Source organism: Augochlora pura, chromosome 5 (assembly GCF_028453695.1).
Source record: "Augochlora pura isolate Apur16 chromosome 5, APUR_v2.2.1, whole genome shotgun sequence".
Lineage (NCBI taxonomy): Eukaryota > Metazoa > Arthropoda > Insecta > Hymenoptera > Halictidae > Augochlora > Augochlora pura.
This window is the reverse complement of record NC_135776.1, coordinates 1,308,807-1,329,390: the sequence shown is the minus strand read 5'-3', so window position 1 is coordinate 1,329,390 and position 20,584 is coordinate 1,308,807. Positions and strand designations below refer to the sequence as shown.

The 20,584-nt window shown below is 41.0% G+C and overlaps 6 protein-coding genes across 8 annotated transcripts in view; 2 read left to right on the top strand and 4 right to left on the bottom strand.

The window, feature by feature from the left end:
• The window catches only part of Dnr1 (E3 ubiquitin-protein ligase defense repressor 1), a 62,837-nt gene extending 55,783 nt beyond the window's left edge, over positions 1–7,054 (bottom strand). For both annotated transcript variants that reach the window (XR_013494137.1, XM_078181776.1), the window contains exon 1: positions 6,271–7,054. Coding sequence is in view for 1 of the 2 variants with exons in the window: in XM_078181776.1 (XP_078037902.1) it covers positions 6,271–6,357 (87 nt within the window). In the remaining variant the exon portion in view is untranslated. The remainder of the gene's footprint in view (positions 1–6,270) is intronic.
• An 873-nt stretch (positions 7,055–7,927) lies between these two features.
• On the bottom strand, positions 7,928–9,628 carry Vha13 (V-type proton ATPase subunit Vha13). The gene is made up of 4 exons (XM_078181781.1): positions 9,470–9,628; positions 8,947–9,047; positions 8,754–8,852; positions 7,928–8,672 (listed from the first exon to the last, which is right to left on the bottom strand). The coding sequence occupies exons 1-4, from the start codon at positions 9,549–9,551 to the stop codon at positions 8,598–8,600; spliced, it is 357 nt and encodes a 118-aa protein (XP_078037907.1). The 5' UTR covers positions 9,552–9,628; the 3' UTR covers positions 7,928–8,597.
• Positions 9,629–9,756: 128 nt separating this feature from the next.
• Positions 9,757–12,139, bottom strand: Ltv1 (LTV1 ribosome biogenesis factor). Of its 2 annotated transcripts, XM_078181775.1 has the most exons (8): positions 11,974–12,139; positions 11,298–11,880; positions 11,022–11,215; positions 10,819–10,947; positions 10,559–10,750; positions 10,246–10,491; positions 10,059–10,175; positions 9,757–9,935 (listed from the first exon to the last, which is right to left on the bottom strand). In XM_078181775.1, the coding sequence occupies exons 1-7, from the start codon at positions 11,974–11,976 to the stop codon at positions 10,062–10,064; spliced, it is 1,461 nt and encodes a 486-aa protein (XP_078037901.1). In that variant the 5' UTR covers positions 11,977–12,139; the 3' UTR covers positions 9,757–9,935; positions 10,059–10,061. The 2 variants fall into 2 exon arrangements, with proteins under 2 accessions (XP_078037901.1, XP_078037900.1); XM_078181774.1 differs by lacking the exon at positions 9,757–9,935 and having other exon boundaries at positions 9,975–10,175.
• A 214-nt stretch (positions 12,140–12,353) lies between these two features.
• Arl6 (ADP ribosylation factor-like 6) lies at positions 12,354–15,284 on the top strand. Its single transcript, XM_078181779.1, has 3 exons — positions 12,354–12,593; positions 14,659–14,838; positions 14,916–15,284. Exons 1-3 carry the CDS (start codon positions 12,416–12,418, stop codon positions 15,125–15,127), a joined length of 570 nt encoding a protein of 189 aa, XP_078037905.1. The 5' UTR covers positions 12,354–12,415; the 3' UTR covers positions 15,128–15,284.
• On the bottom strand, positions 12,581–14,527 carry LOC144470512 (uncharacterized). Its single transcript, XM_078181777.1, has 4 exons — positions 14,393–14,527; positions 13,834–14,306; positions 13,427–13,762; positions 12,581–13,361 (listed from the first exon to the last, which is right to left on the bottom strand). The coding sequence occupies exons 1-4, from the start codon at positions 14,460–14,462 to the stop codon at positions 12,891–12,893; spliced, it is 1,350 nt and encodes a 449-aa protein (XP_078037903.1). The 5' UTR covers positions 14,463–14,527; the 3' UTR covers positions 12,581–12,890.
• Positions 15,285–15,418: 134 nt separating the features above from the next.
• Positions 15,419–17,749, top strand: Phm (Peptidylglycine-alpha-hydroxylating monooxygenase). Its single transcript, XM_078181778.1, has 3 exons — positions 15,419–15,915; positions 16,047–16,265; positions 16,327–17,749. The coding sequence occupies exons 1-3, from the start codon at positions 15,775–15,777 to the stop codon at positions 16,996–16,998; spliced, it is 1,032 nt and encodes a 343-aa protein (XP_078037904.1). The 5' UTR covers positions 15,419–15,774; the 3' UTR covers positions 16,999–17,749.
• The last annotated feature ends 2,835 nt before the right edge of the window (positions 17,750–20,584 follow it).

Genomic DNA, 20,584 nt, shown 5'->3' with positions numbered 1-20,584 from the left:
GAGAATGCAAGGGGGACGCGTTCGAAACGCGCTAGAGAGCATAAAGTATTAAATAAACGAGCTGCTGGAAGTTACGTCTCTCGCGGGTGAGTTAGGAAAGTAATCGAGGCCGTGAGAAAGAGTAATAGTGGATGGAACCGGGCGAAGACCACGGTGCCAGCTACCAAGGGGGCAGCGAGCTCGTTTATCACTGCCCGCCACCCCTAAATGTTTCCTTTGTGGGCTCTCAAAGTTTCAGTGGCGGCCGCGCCCGTGTCCGTAACTATCTCATCGATTGTTTTATAGCGGTCCACGAACCTATGGGATTTGTCGCCGTCGCCTCTATAATCCATACGAGCCAGCCCACCGCGACGCGCCGGTCGTTATTCTTTCCTCCACGGCTTCTCGGCCGCGTCGGTGGAGTGCACGAACAAAAAACACCCTCCCTGGAAATTACCTAATCCTCCCATAATCCCGTTTTGCCAGGCACGACCGTTCCTCACGCGCTCCGAACTTCTTCTCCGCTTGTTCGATCTGTCCCGACGCAAATTATGGAGGCCGTCGACCCTCGCCGACCTCCTGTTGCCTAACTAATTTCATCATTTCCGAGAAGGTAGCCTAACTTCGACCATCGCCTAAATACATCCACCCCTGCGACTACGGGAGACGATGCACCGGTAATATTTAGTAAACGCAATTTAGATCAGAGCCCGATTCAGTCGTGTGTCCACGGGGAACGTAATCGCTGTAACGTTGATAGGCCATGAGATGCAAATTAAGTCTAATCTAGCCGCAGTTTCGACTTCAGGCGCAGGGAAATCGATGCTACCGTCGGGTCGACTCGAAGAAAAGGAAAGGAAACGCGCCACGGTCCCTCGGAAATGAACGCGGCATGTTACGGCGTCGAGATGTTTCTGTTCATCGCGTAGAATCACTTTCCACCCACGAAATTAATTCGCGACGGACCCGAATGCCGATCGGGCGTGCATCGCTGCGAGCATTCGCGCACCGATTGGCTTTCGCCCGCGAATGCTACGTATCCTGCCTGTGATTCCCGGTATGAAGCGTTGCGAGCTTCTAGATTCGATGGTATAGAATTCGCGAGATCACGGGGATCCATTGAATTCCGTTGTAACGACGCGATCAAACACCGAATGAATTCCTTAGGAACCCACCTGGCCGTCGAATGCCGCGAGCATTCGTCGAACAACAATCGTCCGAGAGTCGATGCTCGTTGTCCCGTCGTCGATGGTCAACGGCCCCGCGCCTTCACATTAAACGAGTTCCATCGGGGAAAAAAAGCTGGCAAAAAATATTGCGAAGGTGATTCGCGAGCGTAACAGTATAATGTATGCAAAGAGACATATAAATAGTATGTAAAACCGCGTTCGATTACCATGTCGAAAGAATGGAAGAAATTAACTATCTGACCGTGCACTTGGCTGCTCGATTCGCTAGTAGAAAGCACGATTTCTTCTTCTTTTCTTTTTCGATCGAAAAATTCGTGAACATTGTCGGAACATGGACGAATTTAATCGCGGAGGCGCCATGACAAAAACTTCTGTGGTTTCCGGATGAAAAAATCGCGCAACGAGCCTAAAACACCGCAAGCCTGCCGGAACGGCCGTTCAATCGAACAGAAAGGTTTCGGAGCGTGAGAATCGCTCCTTGAGCGTGCACTAGGCAAAAACGTAAAAATAGAATTTTCTTGCGATCCGACCAAAGGGAAGTGACGCTGCGGGACGCGGCGGGTCGAACAATTCGAAAAGAAGAAAAGGGCTGAAAGCGCATTCAGAGCTACGGAAGAGGAGGTTCCCGCGGAACGCAATTAAGTGGCGTAATGAGATTCCTGCGACGACTCGGCTGGATCGACGTCCTTTCAACGTATGCCCGAGAAATTCGGAAATGGTTCAAGTTAAATGAACGTTCCCGCGACCGTGAAAGAAGACCGGATATCGTTCCTACAGCTAATTAAACTCCAAAGCGCCGCGCCGCGTCTCACCGACCCCTATCCGCTCCCTTCACCCGTTTCCTCGGCGAACCGACGGAAAAATCCATCTTTTTCGTCGCTTCCCTTGGCAAAGATCGTCGGGGCCACCCCTAAAGGCTTTGCATTAACGCCAGACTGCCGTAGCTCGTGGAACAACCCAACCATTCTCTCGCGAAATCGTTATTTATACATTTGCTAGACCCAAGTAGTGGAGAACTCGTTCATTTCACGATTGACGCTACGATTACCAAATTCAATTCTGCTATTGAATGAAATATTAAATTCATGAAATATTAATTGATACAATAATGTCAATTGATACAGTGTATCCAAAATCAAGGAGAGAAGATCAAGGAAAGAAGAAAAGAACGAAATAAAGATTCGATCGAATGAGAGGAGTGAGAGCGAGATGATCTCGAGTAATGCTCGATACATCGAAATTCAAACGGTCCGCGGGAAAGTTCTTCCTATCGTAGCCCAGAAAGTTTATCCGGAACTTAAAGCCCCGCTCCCGGAAAGTTGAATTAAACGATTAAGCGCGGAGTTCGGCCCGAAACTTTGTATACTTTCGACTGTGGAGAACGGCGCAGCGGCGTCGGCGGCCAGATGAAACAGCTATTCACGCTGGTTCGAAATTACCTTCGGTAACTCTCGATTAATACGAATCGACGCTCGCGCCTCTAGCCCACGGTTCCGGGAGGGGAAAAGAAACGAATTCCGGGAGAAAAGACTCGCATAATCGCGGTGGATGGTAGAGTACGCCGGTAAACACAAATTAGATCCAGGCCCGAAAGAGAGAGAGGGAGGGAGAACCGGCTACGCGCTGATCGGATCCGCTGCGAGACACAAAGACGACGTAAATTGAATTCCGGGTTCGAACCTCTGCCACTTTCGACCTAATTCCGAACTGTCTGCCATCGGGGAACCGCCCGAAATTCTGCGGAATTGTTTTCACGGGATTCCGCCGGTGAAAAAGCCCCGGCGTTGATACAACCCTCCGATCGTGCGACTCTGCGGTGTCAGCGGTCCGCGAACCCTATATGCATGCCCTAGGCCCGTGCAACTTCCGGAATTGCGAACCGCGCTTCCCTTTCCGAAAACGAGGAGCATCTTCGAGCCCGAGAATCGCGAGCAGAATTCTGGAATCTCTCAGCGGTGGAGTTCCTTTGTTCGCGCATTTCCAGCGAAATCAATTAAAGCTGTGACACAAGAACTGTCTGCGACTCGCGACGCAAAAGGGCTTTCCGAGAGAATTGATTCTGAATACCTCCAAAACGACTACCTTTATAATTACTGTCGCATGCAACCGAGCTTCGAGAGAGACCTTTTTATACTTTGACTAAAGAGTAACACAACGTACATTTGTTCGAGCATTGGTTGCTTTTTGGAGAATAAACGAATCAACGGTACCGCTGTGGTCTTCTAAAGAATTGGGTCTCGGCGTTGGACGACTTTATCCTGTCCTTTTAAAGGCTCGAATTAAAACCCTCGGTTTTTCGGGGTGGCGCACGTTTTGTCAGCGGGATTAGGAAGACTCGGCATTGTTGCGCGGTTCCCAAGGACTCGATAGTAATCGCGGCTTTACGTGAATACCTCCCGCGAAAGCGAGCCCGAACTCAAGTCAAACTAAAATCGCGTCGGACAATTTTGTCGCGGTAGGCGCACTCCAAGCATCTAATAATACGGTGCTCAGTGAAATTGCGACCCAGTTAGGCTTTGACCCACTTGGTTGCATCGTAATCATCGTCGAGTGCTTCGCTCGGATTGATATTAGAGGTAAACACACGCCGTTGGAAGACTGGCTAGGATCTCGGGTCTCGTTTGCAATGGGCATCGCGCAGACCTCCTCCCGGTTTACCTTTCGACGCGAAAATCTCGCGAGCCGAGATGGCTCTGACGCGATTATCGCGTTCGTTGATCCACCATCCTTCACGACCACCCTAACTTTCTATTTCTGTTCGGTGATTATTCGATTGACGCACTTAGTGTTTGTATTCCGTCGACTCGGGACGTCCTTCACGCTACAAATGTATGTAATCTTTTATCTGTTACTTTAATGGGTTCGAACTTCGGCCGTGGGTGGTCGATCATGTGAAGCACCGTTTCAGAGATTAGGTCTGGCTGCGCATTCGACACAGCCCATACCATTTTCTTCTACGCGTTCGTAAACAGATTTCTTTCTAATCAACGTGGATAGTTTTATCAGTCGCAATACAGTAATCTCGGTCTAATCGACGCTCCTTAGTCAACTATCGCTACCGATAAGATCCGATTATATATATTTCTTCTAATATTCTTTGAACAACTTTTCCTTTCTATGATCCATGGATATCCAAATGGGTTACTCTCTCCTAGCTGCGAACAAAATCCTTTTCCTTTCTAACGCATGCGATTATCGCAAGCTGCTCTACACCTTCGTAAAATGTTGTCCTCTACCGACTATTAGATAATTCGGACTTTGGACGGAACAACCTTATCGATTGCTCGAGCAACCTGCAAAAGATAAACGTTATTTCTGGGAGCGGCGTGTGTTATTTTTACCAGGAACGATAATTAGGTCTTTGTACGGCTGCGGCTTGGCCAGGCTAACCAGCCAGGTCGGTCAGGTCAGACAGGTCAAGCAGATAACGTAGGCAAGGCAGGTGAGGTGAACAAAGCTCGCCTAACCGTGGCGAAAGCTGCATCTACACCGTTGTGTACGTGCGGCTACACAACGCGACCGATGCATCTAGCATCCTATAAATAGAGTTAAACCCTGAAGAAGAACGGAGACGTCGCCGATGGTGGAACGACCACCGAGGTTACCGTGAGGTCATCTCAGGTCGGGGATAAATTAAATATACGATCACCTCGATCACGCCGCTACCTCATCGATCATTCCTCGTCTTTTCTACCCCCCTACACGATCCCAACTTTCGACGGGGAACGCGATTCTCGGCGAACTAAACGATCTACCGGAATCAACGATCTCATTGCAACATGGTCGAACAGGTGAGAGCCCTCGGGTACAGCGTCGACGCAGGATCAAATCATCTACCGAACTCTCAAATTCTGCGACTATCCTAATTGTTAGTACAATACAGATATTCGCTAATATCAACCTGAAAAATCAAAGGAATTTCATTAATCAAATCAAAACTGAAAAGTTCAAGTATACATTGCAGTGAATGCTACCTTAGCTCTTTCATAGACTACGATAAACCTGTTAGTATTTCTGTTCCTAGTGTAACAGCTATTTATTTTGTAATCAAGCAACTTTCTGAACTCTGTGGGTCACGATAGACCCGAGGCCCTGTCGTCAGATGGTTAAACACATCGAGGAAAACTGCGCAACGATATCGGATTCCCTAAAAATAGAAATTAAAAGTAACAGGAAAATTAAAACATTTCTACCTATCTTTAATCAGTTTTCTAGCTTCAGGTTGAAGATTAAAAGTGTAACGCATTGAACATTGTCCATCGCTAAACAAGATTGAACCAGACTATTGTACAGCAAAACTTTTCTCAACCATCCTGTGCAAACAATGATTGCTTTCATATTAATCAAAAACGCATTAACATGCATTAGAAAGTAAAATAGACAGCAAGTGCCATGACGGTAATTACAAATGAGATCGAGATCTTGTCAGCCGTGGCACCGTCCTCAAATTTCAAATTGTTCCCGCAAGTGTATGCACAAACCGAGTGTTTTCGGGAGCATCTGTTGCGCACGTGAGTTACGAGCTGGCCTTAAGGCATCGTTCACACCGCGTCCGTTTCGCGAATTTCGGTAACCGAAGAAGAACCGCAAAGGCTTTCGCAACAGCAGATATTTTCATACGGGCGAGAAACTGATCGACGCCGATCGCTCCGCGACACCTGTGCAAATCCTCTTATCAGATATTGTTCCGCAGAGACAAAGGATCATAATCGGTCGGACTCGATAAACGATTCCTTTGTTATTGTTTACACGAGAGCCACCGATGGCCACGACGCTTGGACAATGATGACCTTTAGTACGTTTGCACGAATATGTTTATTTCTACGACTACATAATGGCGTTCGAATTTCTTTTTAGTTCTAGCGTTCATTGACGATACAGTCGTGTCTACGCAACGCGGTCATTCATACGAAGCACGAACACGAAAACAAATGTTAAAAAAAATTGACATTTCGCGTGGTAGCGCCTAGGTATTTTGCTGAAAAAAGAAACACCGACAACGCACCGAAAGAACGAACGTGTCCGTCGGTACGCAGTAACCAGATTCAAGGGAATGGTCGCAAAAACAACAACTACGACGAAGAATATTAAAATGACTCACCTTTTCGAGACACTCCTGGCCGATGGCTTTGGGGTCGACCTGCACCTCGAGGATCACAGAGTTCGCTTGGCTAACGAGGCACCACATCTTGCAAGGGGATCGTATCCAAAGAGGTTCCGATAAACACACACCCTTGTTGCGACGCGACGCGGCAGGGGAAACCGAAAATAAAATCGCAACCGAAAATGAAAACCGCACCGTTCACACGGAATTCTCGGACAAACACGCGTTATCTACAACGATCTCTTCCTCTCCGGATCCGCGGCTGGTCGGCGACCGGTCTCGCCCGGTGCGTTCTTAACCATAACCAGAATAATTAAAACGCGTACCCGTGCACAGCTGTCAACGCGTCCTCGAACGCGACCTCGTCGATCGGCAACGTGCTCGCGCTCCTGCTAACCGAACACGTCTCCTCGGCTTCCATTTCTCGGTGCAGAATGGCACACGTACTGATACCGCTCCGCGCTGCCTGGATTAGTTCGCGAAATCGAATCACCTTTCGGTCTCTATGGAGTGGCGCTGGTGTTGTGTCAACGCACCGACCTGCACGTACACACGCGACCGAGAAACGATGAAACAACACGATGAAACGGACGCGTTCGCGAGCACGGCCAGCTGAGGAAAGGTTAGGTTCATACAGCTGATCCCCCCCTCTTTGGCGTCAAAGATTTTCCCCACTATCGAACACTCATACCAATCGCGATAGATTACAACGGAAACTACGAGTTGCGCAGTAATAAATTGTCACTGATTACTGGACAAAACTGTTTTCGCGTTTCTTCACCCCACGCTTTTTTCTTAGTCGATAGTTAGCAACAATACGCTGAAGTCCACGATACGTGACATTATGGTCTACGCGTTTCGAGAGAATACAGAGGCAATCATAATGGCGACCCGCCCCACTCTTATTCGAATGCGCAACGTAGGTATAGACAGCCATTTTGATTACAAACGAATTTCAAATGTCACCTTTCGAAATAGCGACTAATGAATTTATCGCCCTATTTTCGTTCATTTCAAATCGTGGAATGTAATAAAATAAATTAAAAGACAGAGAATTTGTACGATTAAAATGACGGTGTGACAGTTGTCGAATACAAGTCTAGACAATAGTTAGAGAAACGAAATTTCATAAAAATTTCTACTAATATCATGGTTTTACGTTATTATAATTTACTAACATTCTAGATGAATTACACATATTTTATTGAAAATACTACTGAAAATTGATCGTCACCTAAGGTTTTGGCGTGGCGTGGATATAGACTTTGGCAAAATTCGTACGTGCACAGTTCGAAACGCTGCAACTGAATACGTAACCGACTTACGCATGCGCGGCAAACCGAAAAAGAATCGCAAGCGCGAAAATTTGAATCGCAAAATAGAGCAATTGGAAAGTAAGAACATATTATAATAGAGCACACATCCGATTGCTGTATATTTAAACATTTGTCTCACCGTTAATTGTTTGAAATACTGCCCGCCTCTGATTGGCTCAAACTTTGAATATCACGAAGAATATTTAAAGAGACACGGAAGCTTTTACGTAATTGTGGATTACGCAATTGTAATATACTTCACTCATTTCTGTTTGAACCAAAAATTACGAAAGCACGAACGTGTGTTTCTACGATAGAATTATGTATTGCTGCTCAAATAGATTTTAGCTATTTTTATTGTTGAACATTAATACTGTACAGATTTGCCAGCTCGCAGAGACAGGGTATACACATGAGGTATTATTATTTCGTACAACGTAACAACATTTAAAAATTTCAAACAAAACAAACGGTGTGTGTATATTCGTACATCGTCGCGAAAATCGCGTAGGATTGGGAGCTTGTTAGCGATTCTCGAGAGGCTGTACAGGATCCTATAATCGCGATTAGTGTCCTCGATGCAGCAGAATTATGGAATGACATCTAGCGACATACATTTAACGTTGTATAATTTTTGCCACCACCCTAAGTTGTAACATTTACACGTCATCCTAATATATCTAGGCCTTGATATATCACAATGACGATTTCTTTATTACGTTTCTATACTACTATCGCGATGCAGCTACTCTAAATCTTACACTTTCCAACACGGTGGTAAAAGCTCAGCATAATTACGATTACATTTATTGTCGTGTAGCAACCGCAGGAAAAATTCTAGTAATTTGAATACCACCATCTACGATTAAAAGGTATACGTTTTCTCCGATAAAAGTACAACATAACGGCAATAAGATACGGTTAAAGATATGATAAAAGAAAGTACTTAATGTACATTCATAGCATAAGATGCAATATTTATATATGCGTCAACGCATTTTCTCCGACTTAAATTTCTTTGCGGTAATTCTTGTGCAATTCTGGTTCAATGTTGTACACCAGCTTCAAAATTGTAAGCATTACCTGTGTAACAAAAATAAGAACGTTAATGCATTCAATTAAAAGCAGTCTTATTTGACAAATATAAATAATCCAACCACATACAATATCTTTATGCACACCGACAGCATGATTCATTTCTTCTATTTTAATTTTTGTATCAGCTTCTATGCGAGCAGCAACATCCTCTTTTGAACCCATGTGCTAAATATCAAAATCATACATTATTAGATAACATCACAGAATATTTTTCTGTATCATGATCTTCATCATTAGTACACCTTTTTAAATACTTTACCTTGGCTTCAAATTCACGGAATTGTCTTTCCCGTTCTTGCCTATACTTTTCAATCTCATCTTGAGCTTCTTCTTTAGCTTGCTTTAATCGACGTGCTTTACCTAAATGGAAAAGTACTTTGGAATTAGAGCTCTGTTGCGACAGGGTTCACAAATTATGAGTAACCACATAATTTTATAACAAAATAAAACGTATTAATTCCTGTCGTAAGTTTGCCTACACTGCAGTATTAATAATCAGGAATAGTTGATTGAATTTTATCAAGGAATACCGTCTAATGATATACTATTCTGGCGCAATAACGCTCCTACAGATACATACAAAATAATAAAATAAAAGTCGCTAAATCTCATTATCGAGTTGCATTACCTTAATTTATACAAGTCGAAATATCGTTTCTTCGATACATTTAAAAGGTTACACCCAGTTAAATTCAGGGTCATAGAAAATTTCATCGTGAAGTGTTATATGCAGTGCACTTTGCCAATAAACTACAAATTCCAATAGCTGAATAGAAACTCACGTTTTCTTGCTTCTGAAACTTTCTCTGCGGCTCTTTTCTCGGCAGCCAGAAGCTGTTGAATACCTTGCGTCTGGCTGGCCATCTTTGCAACGAACGGACAGAGCTGTATTCCAACCGCAAGAATCACAAATCGATCATATGACTTTGGAGTTTCCGCTATTTGCCCCGCCTTAAGTGGTGGCGCTCTCACGTGTGGCACTATATGCAATGTAGTTCACGTTGTTAGCCCGAGCACTAACCGTAATTAATAAATTGCATTAGTAAAATATACATATATTTAAAAGGGTAAAATAAATATGCTTTCCATAATTCCAAATATCCATTCATTTCAATATCTATTACAGATTTCATATCCCTTCTTTTTCCCCTGCGTCAAACCGTTTCTCGCGCTATCGATGTTTCGATTATCGAATTACCTATTCGAATTTCGAAGGTGTGAAGGACAGAACACGGACTGTGTCAGTTTCTACGTAATTGATTAAAAACGCAAGTATTTAAAAAGATATATTAAACAAATTTAATATATTTAATGTACACTAGTTAATGCAAACATAATTTACTAAAGAGAGTGATGCATAAAGGAATTTACATGTTAAACTATCCGATTTCCTTGCACGTTTTGCCTGTTGTTCAAGAGAATCTTCTCCTGGCGTTTCTTTTCTTCCTTGAAGGCCTCAGAGTTTGCTTTTCGTTCTATCCTTCTCTCCTAAAACAAATCATAGATAATTTCATTAATTGTTTATGTTAAATACTAAAAATTAACGAACAAGCATTACTTTTCTGTATTCTTTGAGGGCCTTCTTTCTTTCTTTTCTGTCTTCCGAGGTTTCATTCTTCGGTCTTATACTTAATATGCTCAGGGTTGATTTCATGGTCTCAGCAACAGATTGAGGCCCCCTTGGTTTAGATTTTTCATTTTCTTGATCAAACTGTGCTAAATTTTTAGCAGTTAATTTTCCAGAAGATGCATCCAATATATTTTTTGGGATACCAGTTCTTGAGTGCACTTTAATCTTTTCGATCTGCATACAAATTTATGATTACAGGACATTACACGAGATAAAATCAAATTAATTCTATGATCTATACCTTTGGCTCTGAAATTAATTTCGGATGGTTATAAATATTACTGTATGTACTAATAACACTTTCGCAATCCCATTTATCTTTTTGTCTTGCATCAACAATAAGATCTTCTAGATTATTTCCATCTTCAGAACTGGAATAGTCCTTTTCCAAAATTCTCATCTTATCTTCCATCAATTTTGCTACATTTTCAGTCTGCAAAGATGAGAGGAAATCAGAATCGTTTGTCGTATAACTTAAAAATAAAAATGTAGAGATCCTACATCTTCATTTTTCTGCTTTTCAAATTCGGCTGCATACTGAAGAAGCATATCTGAATCTGCTGCTAAATGTCCTTCGATTTCATCACAGTCTAATGCTCCAATTTCATTTTCATCATACCCTGCATACATCTACCAGTAGAAAAATACGTAATGTACATTGATATTGATGAAGCAAACAAAATATTATAATTTTGAAAATCAACCTTTTCAAATTTATCATCCAAAAGTGTTAATTGTTCATTTCTTCTCATAACACTACTACTCATTGAATATTCTGTAAAACGTGATTTTGTTTCTTCTTCTCTGAAAGTATACTGAGGGCCATTCAGACTACAGACTTCATCTTGTTCCTCGTCTGACAATGCTAAATGTCCTTCAGACGATACATCAGACTGATCTGTTTCATATAAAACAAATTGATCAAATGTGCATTAAGTATTATATGTAAAAACCAATGTATTAGTTTCTGCAAACCATACCATATTCTTCTTCATCTTCATCTTCATCTTCATATTCATCTTCACCACTAATGTCAGCATTGGCTAACTCTATAAAATTGTCTTCCAGCTCATTCTCTGGATCACTGTAATCAAAATCATCGTCCATTGCTGCAACCACATCTGGATCCAGGTCCAACCGTAATCCAGAAACAGGAGCAGCTTTGTTAAGAAGCCCAACTTTTTCTTCCACATTTGAAGCAAACACAGAGGAGGGTAAGTTAATTTTTGGTGCATCTTTATCGTCAGACTTTTCATCATTTTTTGATCTGCTTGTATACTCTACTCGTTCCCATTCTGTTGGCAATGATTTCACATCTTTAAGATGTTGCAAATAATCGTAATCGTCGTCAAAATATATGCCATATTTTTGTTGCTCCTCCTTGCGTTTATCATCATTTAGATTTCTTTTCTCTAACTTAGCAGCTTGTGTATTTCCTGCAGGCACTAAAACTCGTTGAGGTGCATTTTCATCGGCAATTAAAGGATCTTTTTGCGATCGATGAACTAAATGAAATGTCACCGAATTCTTCTTGTCAATAAATCTTTTTGTTTTACCCTTCGGCTGAAAAATTTGTTAAATATCCTATATAATATGAAAGTAACCTAGTATTTCATATCCTAACCTTTCAACTCATTATGAAAAATTTCAACTTACCATTTTCTTCGTATTTTCAATTCAATACGAAAAACTTACGAAAAAATTAATACGAGATCAATTAACTTTAAGTTTTCTATAAGCGGAATCTTATATTCATTTTTTAAAGGATACCTCAATGGAAGCACGAAAACATGTGTTCGTCAGTGTTTCTCAACTGCACCACGAATGGAAAGTTGAAAAATATACATTGTACATGCATATTATTCCATATATATGTATGTACATACGTATTAATATTTAAAACAATAATATTGCCAGAGATTTATAATTTTTTTTAATAGCATTTGAAATAAGTAAACTAGCTAGTATCCAGATAAATTGGACAATTGTATTTTCATTGCCAACCCTATCCTGTTTCTCCCTTCAAATAATCAATGATAACAGCGTTCGCTATTGATGTTCGATAAACACGTAACAATACTTGAAGGGAGTACAGAGAATGGGGCTCTTTGATCGTTTAGCGAATCTTTTAGGAATTAAGAAAAAAGAAGTAAACGTTTTAGTAGTGGGCCTTAACAACAGTGGTAAGTCGACGGTCATAAATAATTTCAAACGCGAGGATGACCGTTGCATAGACATAGTGCCCACTGTTGGGTATAATGTTGAAAAATTTTCATGTAAGTTAAACAATGGCGAGTGAACGATGTTGTTCGATGTTCGATTACCGTGCTTAAAACAATATTGTTACTTGCACTTGCGTTGTTGTACTGATCAGTTCAAGCACCACTTGTTATCTTATAAGGAAATCAAACAAGTATATTAAGACATAAATACAACTTTATGATAACAAAATAGATACATATATTGGCTGCATAGAAAACAATAATATTTTTAGTTATTTCAACCTTCACTGTATTCTTACATTTACTACCTTTATTCATATCTTTTTTTCCTTAATTCCAATATCTTTTTTCTTAATCTTTATTACTAATGACACTAATATTATCAAGGGCATCTGTTTCCATACGTATGGAACCATTTTGATGCATTGGGGTACTAGTGATCACTTTATCTATTTTTTCATTCGTCATACTAGTCTCAGGAGTTAACAGTTTACTAGATGTACTAGGCTTCATAAGTGAATCTTTATTTAATTGAAAATTTAATTTGGTCTGTTTTAATCTCTTATGTTCGAATTTTTGTTCAGGACTTGTAGATGTTACAATCTTATTACTTTTATTTAGACTTGTGGAATGTTGGCTAGGTTGTTGTATATCTGTCTTCTTTTTTTTAGAAACACCAGATTTCTTGTCTTTCTTAACATTTTCCGAAGTCGATAAGTCATCCCTTTTTTTTCTGTTTTGTCTAGTTTGAAGGCTATCGGATCTTTTACTTTTATGCAAGATTGTTTTTAGAAAGTCTTCTCCGTCAGAGTCATCCGAATCCTGAAAAGAAATATATATTTTAGTAACAATGTATTCTTTACAATGAAAAAATATTTTAAACATACATAAGTTTCTGGTAAATTCTCTTCTACAGCTTCGTTTGACCATGCCAACAGTCTTTCATTCAACATTTGTTCAAAAGCTGTATTGAGATCTAATAATTTTAACCATTTTACAAATGTTTTGAATTTTCCTTTCTCTTCTTTATTTAATTCCTTTTCATCTTCTAACTCAATGTCAACTTTATGTGGTCTAACTTCATTAACATCATAGTGAATATATATATTCGTATTTATGTATGAATCATATGTGACACTATATACATCGATCAAATTTAATATAATGTGAGTATATCCAACATTTTTGTGCAACTTAATTTTCTTTGTATCAGACATGGTTTCCTGCAAATATTAAACATTATTAGAGTTTTCACTTAATCTTAAACACCCGCTCATTATCATCAAATGTATACCTTCAACATATTAAATTGTTCACGTCGAATAGAATAGCAGTCTAGATAATGTTTGCAAGATCTGATAAAGTTGGGTATATCTTTTATTTGACTAGAAAATCTGTGTACTGTATCCTCTAGATCAAAGGGCATACACCACTTTCCTAAAGACCATTTATTGTTACCATAGACTACTTGTATACCATACTCTTGTTTTTTATCATACTTGTTGAATGAAGACAAATTAAATATACAGTCCTTTGGGGATAGCTCAAGGGTACTGAATCCACCAAATCTAAATATTTCAGTCTCCAATTCTACATTGACATTGGGAATTTTTGATGGATCCACAATTATGTCAGAATTATTTATAATAGACTCAAATTTAATGTTTCCAAATGAGTAGAGGTCTAAGTTGCATTCCAATTCAGAATTTATAGACCGCAACGCTTTTATTTGCTTTCTTAATTTATTCTTCTCTTCTTGCAGTGGATCTGAAATCAAATCAACAATAGTAGTAAGGTATTTCTAAAGAAAGTTCACGATTAAATTTTTAATCAATATGTACATAATATTTCACCTTGACTTTCTTTTAAACGTTCTTCAGACATAGTAACTTGTCCCCGTTCCTTATTCTTTTTTACCTCCATGACAAATTAATTTATCTTTTATTTTACTTTAATAACCCTATTTTCAAGTCTGTACATATGTCCCGCCAAGCTGTGACACTGTGATGTGACGCGATCAGTGGTTCTCATTTCCTCGCTTAAAAGCTGCGGAAAAAATAATTGTGCAATTTTATTTGTTTAAAATTATGGCATAAAGATCCAATATGTTCTTTTCCAGTTAAAAATGTCATATTTACGGCATTTGACATGTCGGGTCATGATCGTCATAGAGCCTTATGGGAACATTATTACAAGGACTGTCATGCTGTTATTTTTATAATTGATAGCAGCGATAAGTTACGATTGGTTGTGGTCAAAGAAGAATTAGATATGCTTCTTCAACATCCAGACGTAGCAGGTACAGGACTCTTGTATTCTTTTTTTTTTACAGTGATAAACGTGTCGAAAAATAAAACGTACACCACAAAATTGTAGGTCGCAAAATACCGATTCTTTTCTTGGCAAATAAAATGGATTTGCCTGATTCTTTGACTACTGTTAAACTTGTTGCTGGTCTTGGCCTTGATCGTATACAAAATAAACCTTGGCATATACGAGCAACAAATGCGATCACTGGTGAAGGTTTACAGCCAGGCATAGAGTGGCTTACAGACCAAATTCGTGACATACATATTAACAAAAGATAAAAGAAATGTTTACATACAGCAAGTACAATCTACATATTTTATATTTATTGACATACAACGATGTACTTAAATTTTAGATTGTCTTATAGAAGCGAACGCGCAATTGATATTTGTAACAGATCCGTCCAATAAACTTGTTAGTCGTATTTTTCTGATATTTTGTTAGTATACATTTTTTATGACAATTATCTGAATATTTCCTTCAATAATATTCCAAGCTTTTGATGCGATGAAATAAAGAAATTGCGTTGGGAAATACATATGTATTAAAAAGTTTCTTATCATGGAATAGCTGGTTGCATATTGTGAGGGATCACATTTTAGTACAAATTGGTCACCGCTAGATGGTGATAACGTTTGTTTACATACAGTTGCAAAGGGTAGAAATGTATGTAAATATATGTTAATTTAGCCAATTTTCGCTTAGTAAAGGCAGATTAATATTTTGATTTTTGCCTTTGTAAATACTACTCCGATATGGTACAGACGATTGATGTCAATCAATTAACATTAACATTTTCTAATTGTGCAATTAATATGGTGTCGCCACAGTCTTATCGCTACGTCAGAATATGTACGTGGGAGTATGGCATATCGACCCGTAACATTTTGACAGTTTCACGTGAATTTTCATCGACATTCGTAAAATGGCTGTGAAACTTAATGGGAAAATGAATGAGAAATACGCATTCGTCATTTTTATTTTATTTGCGGTGTTGTTTCAATTTACGAAGTGTAACGGTGTGAAAAAATATGCGTTACTTATGCCAAATGTTACCCCGAATAGGGTGAGTATTAAACAACGTGTATAAGATATTATAATGTTAAACAATATGTACAGTATTCGATTGTTTCGTAATTATTACTGTTTTAAAAATACAGAATATTGTGAGTATAACATATGTTTTGTAATCTATAGGCTGAACTGTATCTATGCACACCTGTTAAAGTCGATCCTTTCCAAAGTTACTACGTAACAGGCTTTGAACCAAATGCGACAATGGAAACTGCTCACCATATACTTTTATATGGTTGTGGTAAACCAGGCAGCTCAAAATTTGTATGGAATTGTGGAGAAATGGAACATCATATAGGTGACAACGAAGAGACAATGATGCCCTGTGCGGAACAATCCCAGGTACATAATTATTAATTTCATTGAAGTTATTCAATTTATTAACTTTCCATGTTTTGCACAGATATTGTATGCCTGGGCAAGAGATGCACCAAAATTAATTTTACCGGATGGAGTAGGCTTTAAAGTTGGTGGGGATTCTCCCATTAAGTACCTGGTTCTGCAGGTTCATTACTCTCACATTGACCACTTCAAGGATGGTAGTACAGACGACTCAGGCGTGTTTCTTTATTACACCTTGCGTCCATTGAACAAGCTGGCTGGTGTGCTTCTATTGGGATCCGCGGGTGCAGTACCCCCCAAGAGCACAACGTTTATGGAAACAGCTTGCATGATAAAAGAAAATAAAACCATACACCCCATTGCTTACAGAACGCACACGCACTCCCTTGGGAAAGTGGTGTCTGGGTATCTAGTCACACCAGACTTCACGTGGACAGAGTTAGGCAAAAGGGACCCGCTGAGTCCTCAGATGTTTTATCCTGTACACAACAAAGTCGTGGCTCGTCAAGGCGATCGAATAGCAGCTCGTTGCACGATGCAGAGCTCACGCCACAGTTGGACGTTCATAGGCTCAACCAAGTCTGATGAAATGTGCAACTTCTATTTAATGTACTATGTCGAAAACGATGAGCCGTTGGACATGAAATATTGTTTCACAGCTGGACCCCCGACTTACTATTGGAGATACGCCGGACTTTTGAACATACCTGATCTCGAGGCGTCCAGCTTATAATACGAATCCAGTACCTGGGCTAGAAATGTGGCACATACGCAAGACTGTTAACAGTGGCAGCATTTAGTTGAAATATTTTCTCCGATGAAACCTATCTTGGCTGTCTTCCTCCACTATGTACACACCTCGAAATGATTGGTCTCAAAGTACTTAAGTTACTCGATGTCTCGTCGCCTTGACTATTTCTAGCTTTTAAGCAGGTACACACTATATCAAGGACAGCGTGGTATTATTGTGCCACGGAAGGATGGTTCTAGGATTAATTAGTTGAAAAATGGGCCTACAGAATGGAGGAGTTTAAATATCGTCGATTATCTTCCATCGATTTTTGACGACCAACGGTGACTATCAGTTATCACCAACGCACAACCAGTGATTTTAGGTAGCTTTCGATTCTGTTTTCGTCCTCGTTGTTTAGGATTATTTATTTATACGTCCTTTATGTGTACTTATTCACCTACCGATTTATTTATTCAAGAGAAACTAATTAAAATATCCATATCGACGGTACGTTAAACACGTAACAATCACGTACTTACTGACACAGACCACCTCAGTTGGTGATATCTTATATTTTTAAACAGAGCGGTGCTCCGATGTTGTACATACTAGATTCTTTTAGCGCTAATCGACTGAAAGTATTCTACGATAATGCAAATTATTTTCGAAAATATACAGATGATAGGTTTGTTTCTATATACTTAATAATATTATACCAATACATCAATAAATCGTCTGATACTTATTGCAATTCGATGGAATCGTCGGACCACTGTATCCTTATCCATTAACTCCCGTCGATAATAATATAAGAAGGCCGTATTGATTAATAAATTTCGTGAATTCGCCTCGATCAGGATTGACTGTGTGGATCGATTGACCTTCGATCACCGTTACGAGATCGCACTTGTCGAGATCAACGAATCCGGTGAAAGGAGATTCTACAGAGATCGCCGATTCGATCGCTTCCTCGAGCTTTAATCGAGCTTCAGATCGGATCGAAGGCGATTCGCGAAGAAGGAAGCGGGATTCGCCCGAGCTTCGTAGAAGTATTTAGCAAGTAGCATCGTTCGACAAATTAGGTCTTCGTAAAAAGTGTGTCGCCGAGCGTCGGCCGTACGTTTTTGGAAAACAAATGAACGGTGAAAGTGCAGCGAGCACGTCGAAGAATCTAACGAAGGTGTGGCTGAACACGTTAAAGCCTGCCGATGATTCTCCGATGATCATCCGATCCGTCGATACGCAGATTTTCTCTTCGATCCGGATCTCACCGCGGTTTCCTCTCCTCGCGGAATTCGCGGAACCAAAGTCCGAGCGTTTTAGACTACGCGCGGGTTAATTACGCTGATCCTCCGGTTACTAGCTGCAAAATTCGAAACCGGTTTCTCTCATTACGTCGTTAGTGTACCGAAGAGGAGAGAATTCTCTCAAAGACGATTCGGTGTCAATGTTCACGGGCTTCGCTATTCCCTTGCCATGGGAAACAAATGATTACTTTCGAACCGGTAAACCAACTCGGTTCCCATCGGTCCCCTAAACCCTAGGGCGGCGTCCACGTTTCACGGATTATCTTTGACCAGAAGATTTTGGACGATAGCCTCTATTATGGTGGAAAGGGTGCTCTGGATTTTGGATAGAGTCTCGTCGGGTCGCTATGAACAGTTATCGAAAATAAGTGTCGTTTTACAGTCTGAAACAGAAGAAAAGTCTGACTATCAGTTTCCAAATCTGATGCGCGAAATTGCAAGCTTTCGCGCTTCCAAAAATATCGGAACTGGCAACAAATGATACGATTCATTTCTTTCGAACTTTCTATCCAATAATACTTACACAGTAGATCGTTCCACAATGTTCGCTGCGCGACTGTTTGATACATCCTGAAGACAAATGCTATTCCGCCGGAACGATGGCACTGGAACGATCCGATTCGCGACCGCGTGAAAGTAAAATTGATATGCGTATGCTGCGTGCGCTTTATATTTCCGGTTGGCAGTAGCCTTTATTGTTCGCTTTCACGCAAGAATCCGAGGTCAGGAACGAGGATCGTGATTCGAAAAGCAAGAATTCACTGCCATCTGTTTCCCGATGTCCCATCGGGCCGTCTCTCGCGTAAATCACGTTTGCTCTTCTTCTATTGGCGAAGACGATTAGCGTCGAGCGAGGAGAACGGATGTTTCGTTAGCACCCGGACAAGGGAAAGTTAAGCAGATACGGGACAAAACGAATTACCGTCGTCGATTCCTGTAACGCGAATTTGTCGGACAATAGTTTGGAAGAAACGATTCGAATTGGTCGGCGCTCGGGGACACGTTGCCGCGCGTATTCGGCGATAATGCGTCAATGAAGACGCCTTGTCACGCTTGCAGAAAAGTATGATAGTCGGTAAAAGCATGTCTGGTCGTTAGGAAAGCGACTGGAGCACACCGATCGAATGCTCTGCAGACTGCTTCGAAAGTAAGGCCTCGATCACGTTTTGTTCGATGTCAGCGCACGGTGTGCGACGTACGCGCTATGCAGAGACGGGGACGTGGCCCGGCCGTGCGTTTCTTCTTTTTTCGATTATAATATCGACATGATCGCCGGAGTCCCTCTCGATTTCGACCGCCTACTAATTGTAAGTTTAGATTCGGAAACACATCTTGTCCATTAACGGCGAACGAGGCTACGTTGCCTCTGCCTCTCGGCCTCCGATGCGCGTATTTGTCAATGTGGCACATCTTCGAAGAATCCTCGCGAGAATAAACGCCCGTTAAGCGCTCGTCTCTCGATAACGCTTTGCATCCTTCCTTTCTCCTTTTTCGGCTATCTCTCTCTTTCTCTCTTCTTCAATCTCTCTCTCTCTCTCTCTCTCTCTCTTTCTTTCTCTCTTTCTTAACCGAGATCATACGGCTGCTCTTTCTTTTTCCTCCCGATGGACGCGATCGATCGGTGCTCCTTCCTTCCTTCTTTCCTCTTCCTCCTCTTCGTGCCGTATCAAAACCGAGCGAATTCTATCGCCCGACAACTGGGCCGGCAAACAACTTTGTGGATATTATTGCCGACAGCCCCGCGGCAATACGTTTGTCTTCGGGAAACTAGACTGAACTGTGCGATACCCGAGACAAATAATGAAATACCCAGACACATTTTTCATTGAAACTTTCGCGCCGATAAACAAACTTTACCGATGGATTTGCCGCGCGGTAACCGCGGCACCGGAACAATTATTTCCTCCTTCGCCTTCAATTTCTCTGGCTCCGCTCGCCTCTCGTTTTTACCCTCTGCAGTCGCGCCTCTTTGCGCTATACGATCTATGTACATTTCTTGCTTTCTGTTTCCAGATTTCACAGTCGGTCAGCTCCTTTGATCGTCTGCATACGAATCTGCCAAGAGCGCAACTATTCAAAGGACTGCGTTTATCCTGGCAGTTTTATTTCCAACTATCGTTGCACCTTTGCGGCACCTTTGCCTCGCATCATAGGACTCGATCAATCGCCAAGTATGTATCGGGGCACCAATCTCGCGGACAAGATCGTGGAGGGTTGTTCGCCGGGAGAAGGGGTTGCGAAGTTCATACGGCAAAGGTTTTCGCAGGACCGCGGATTCG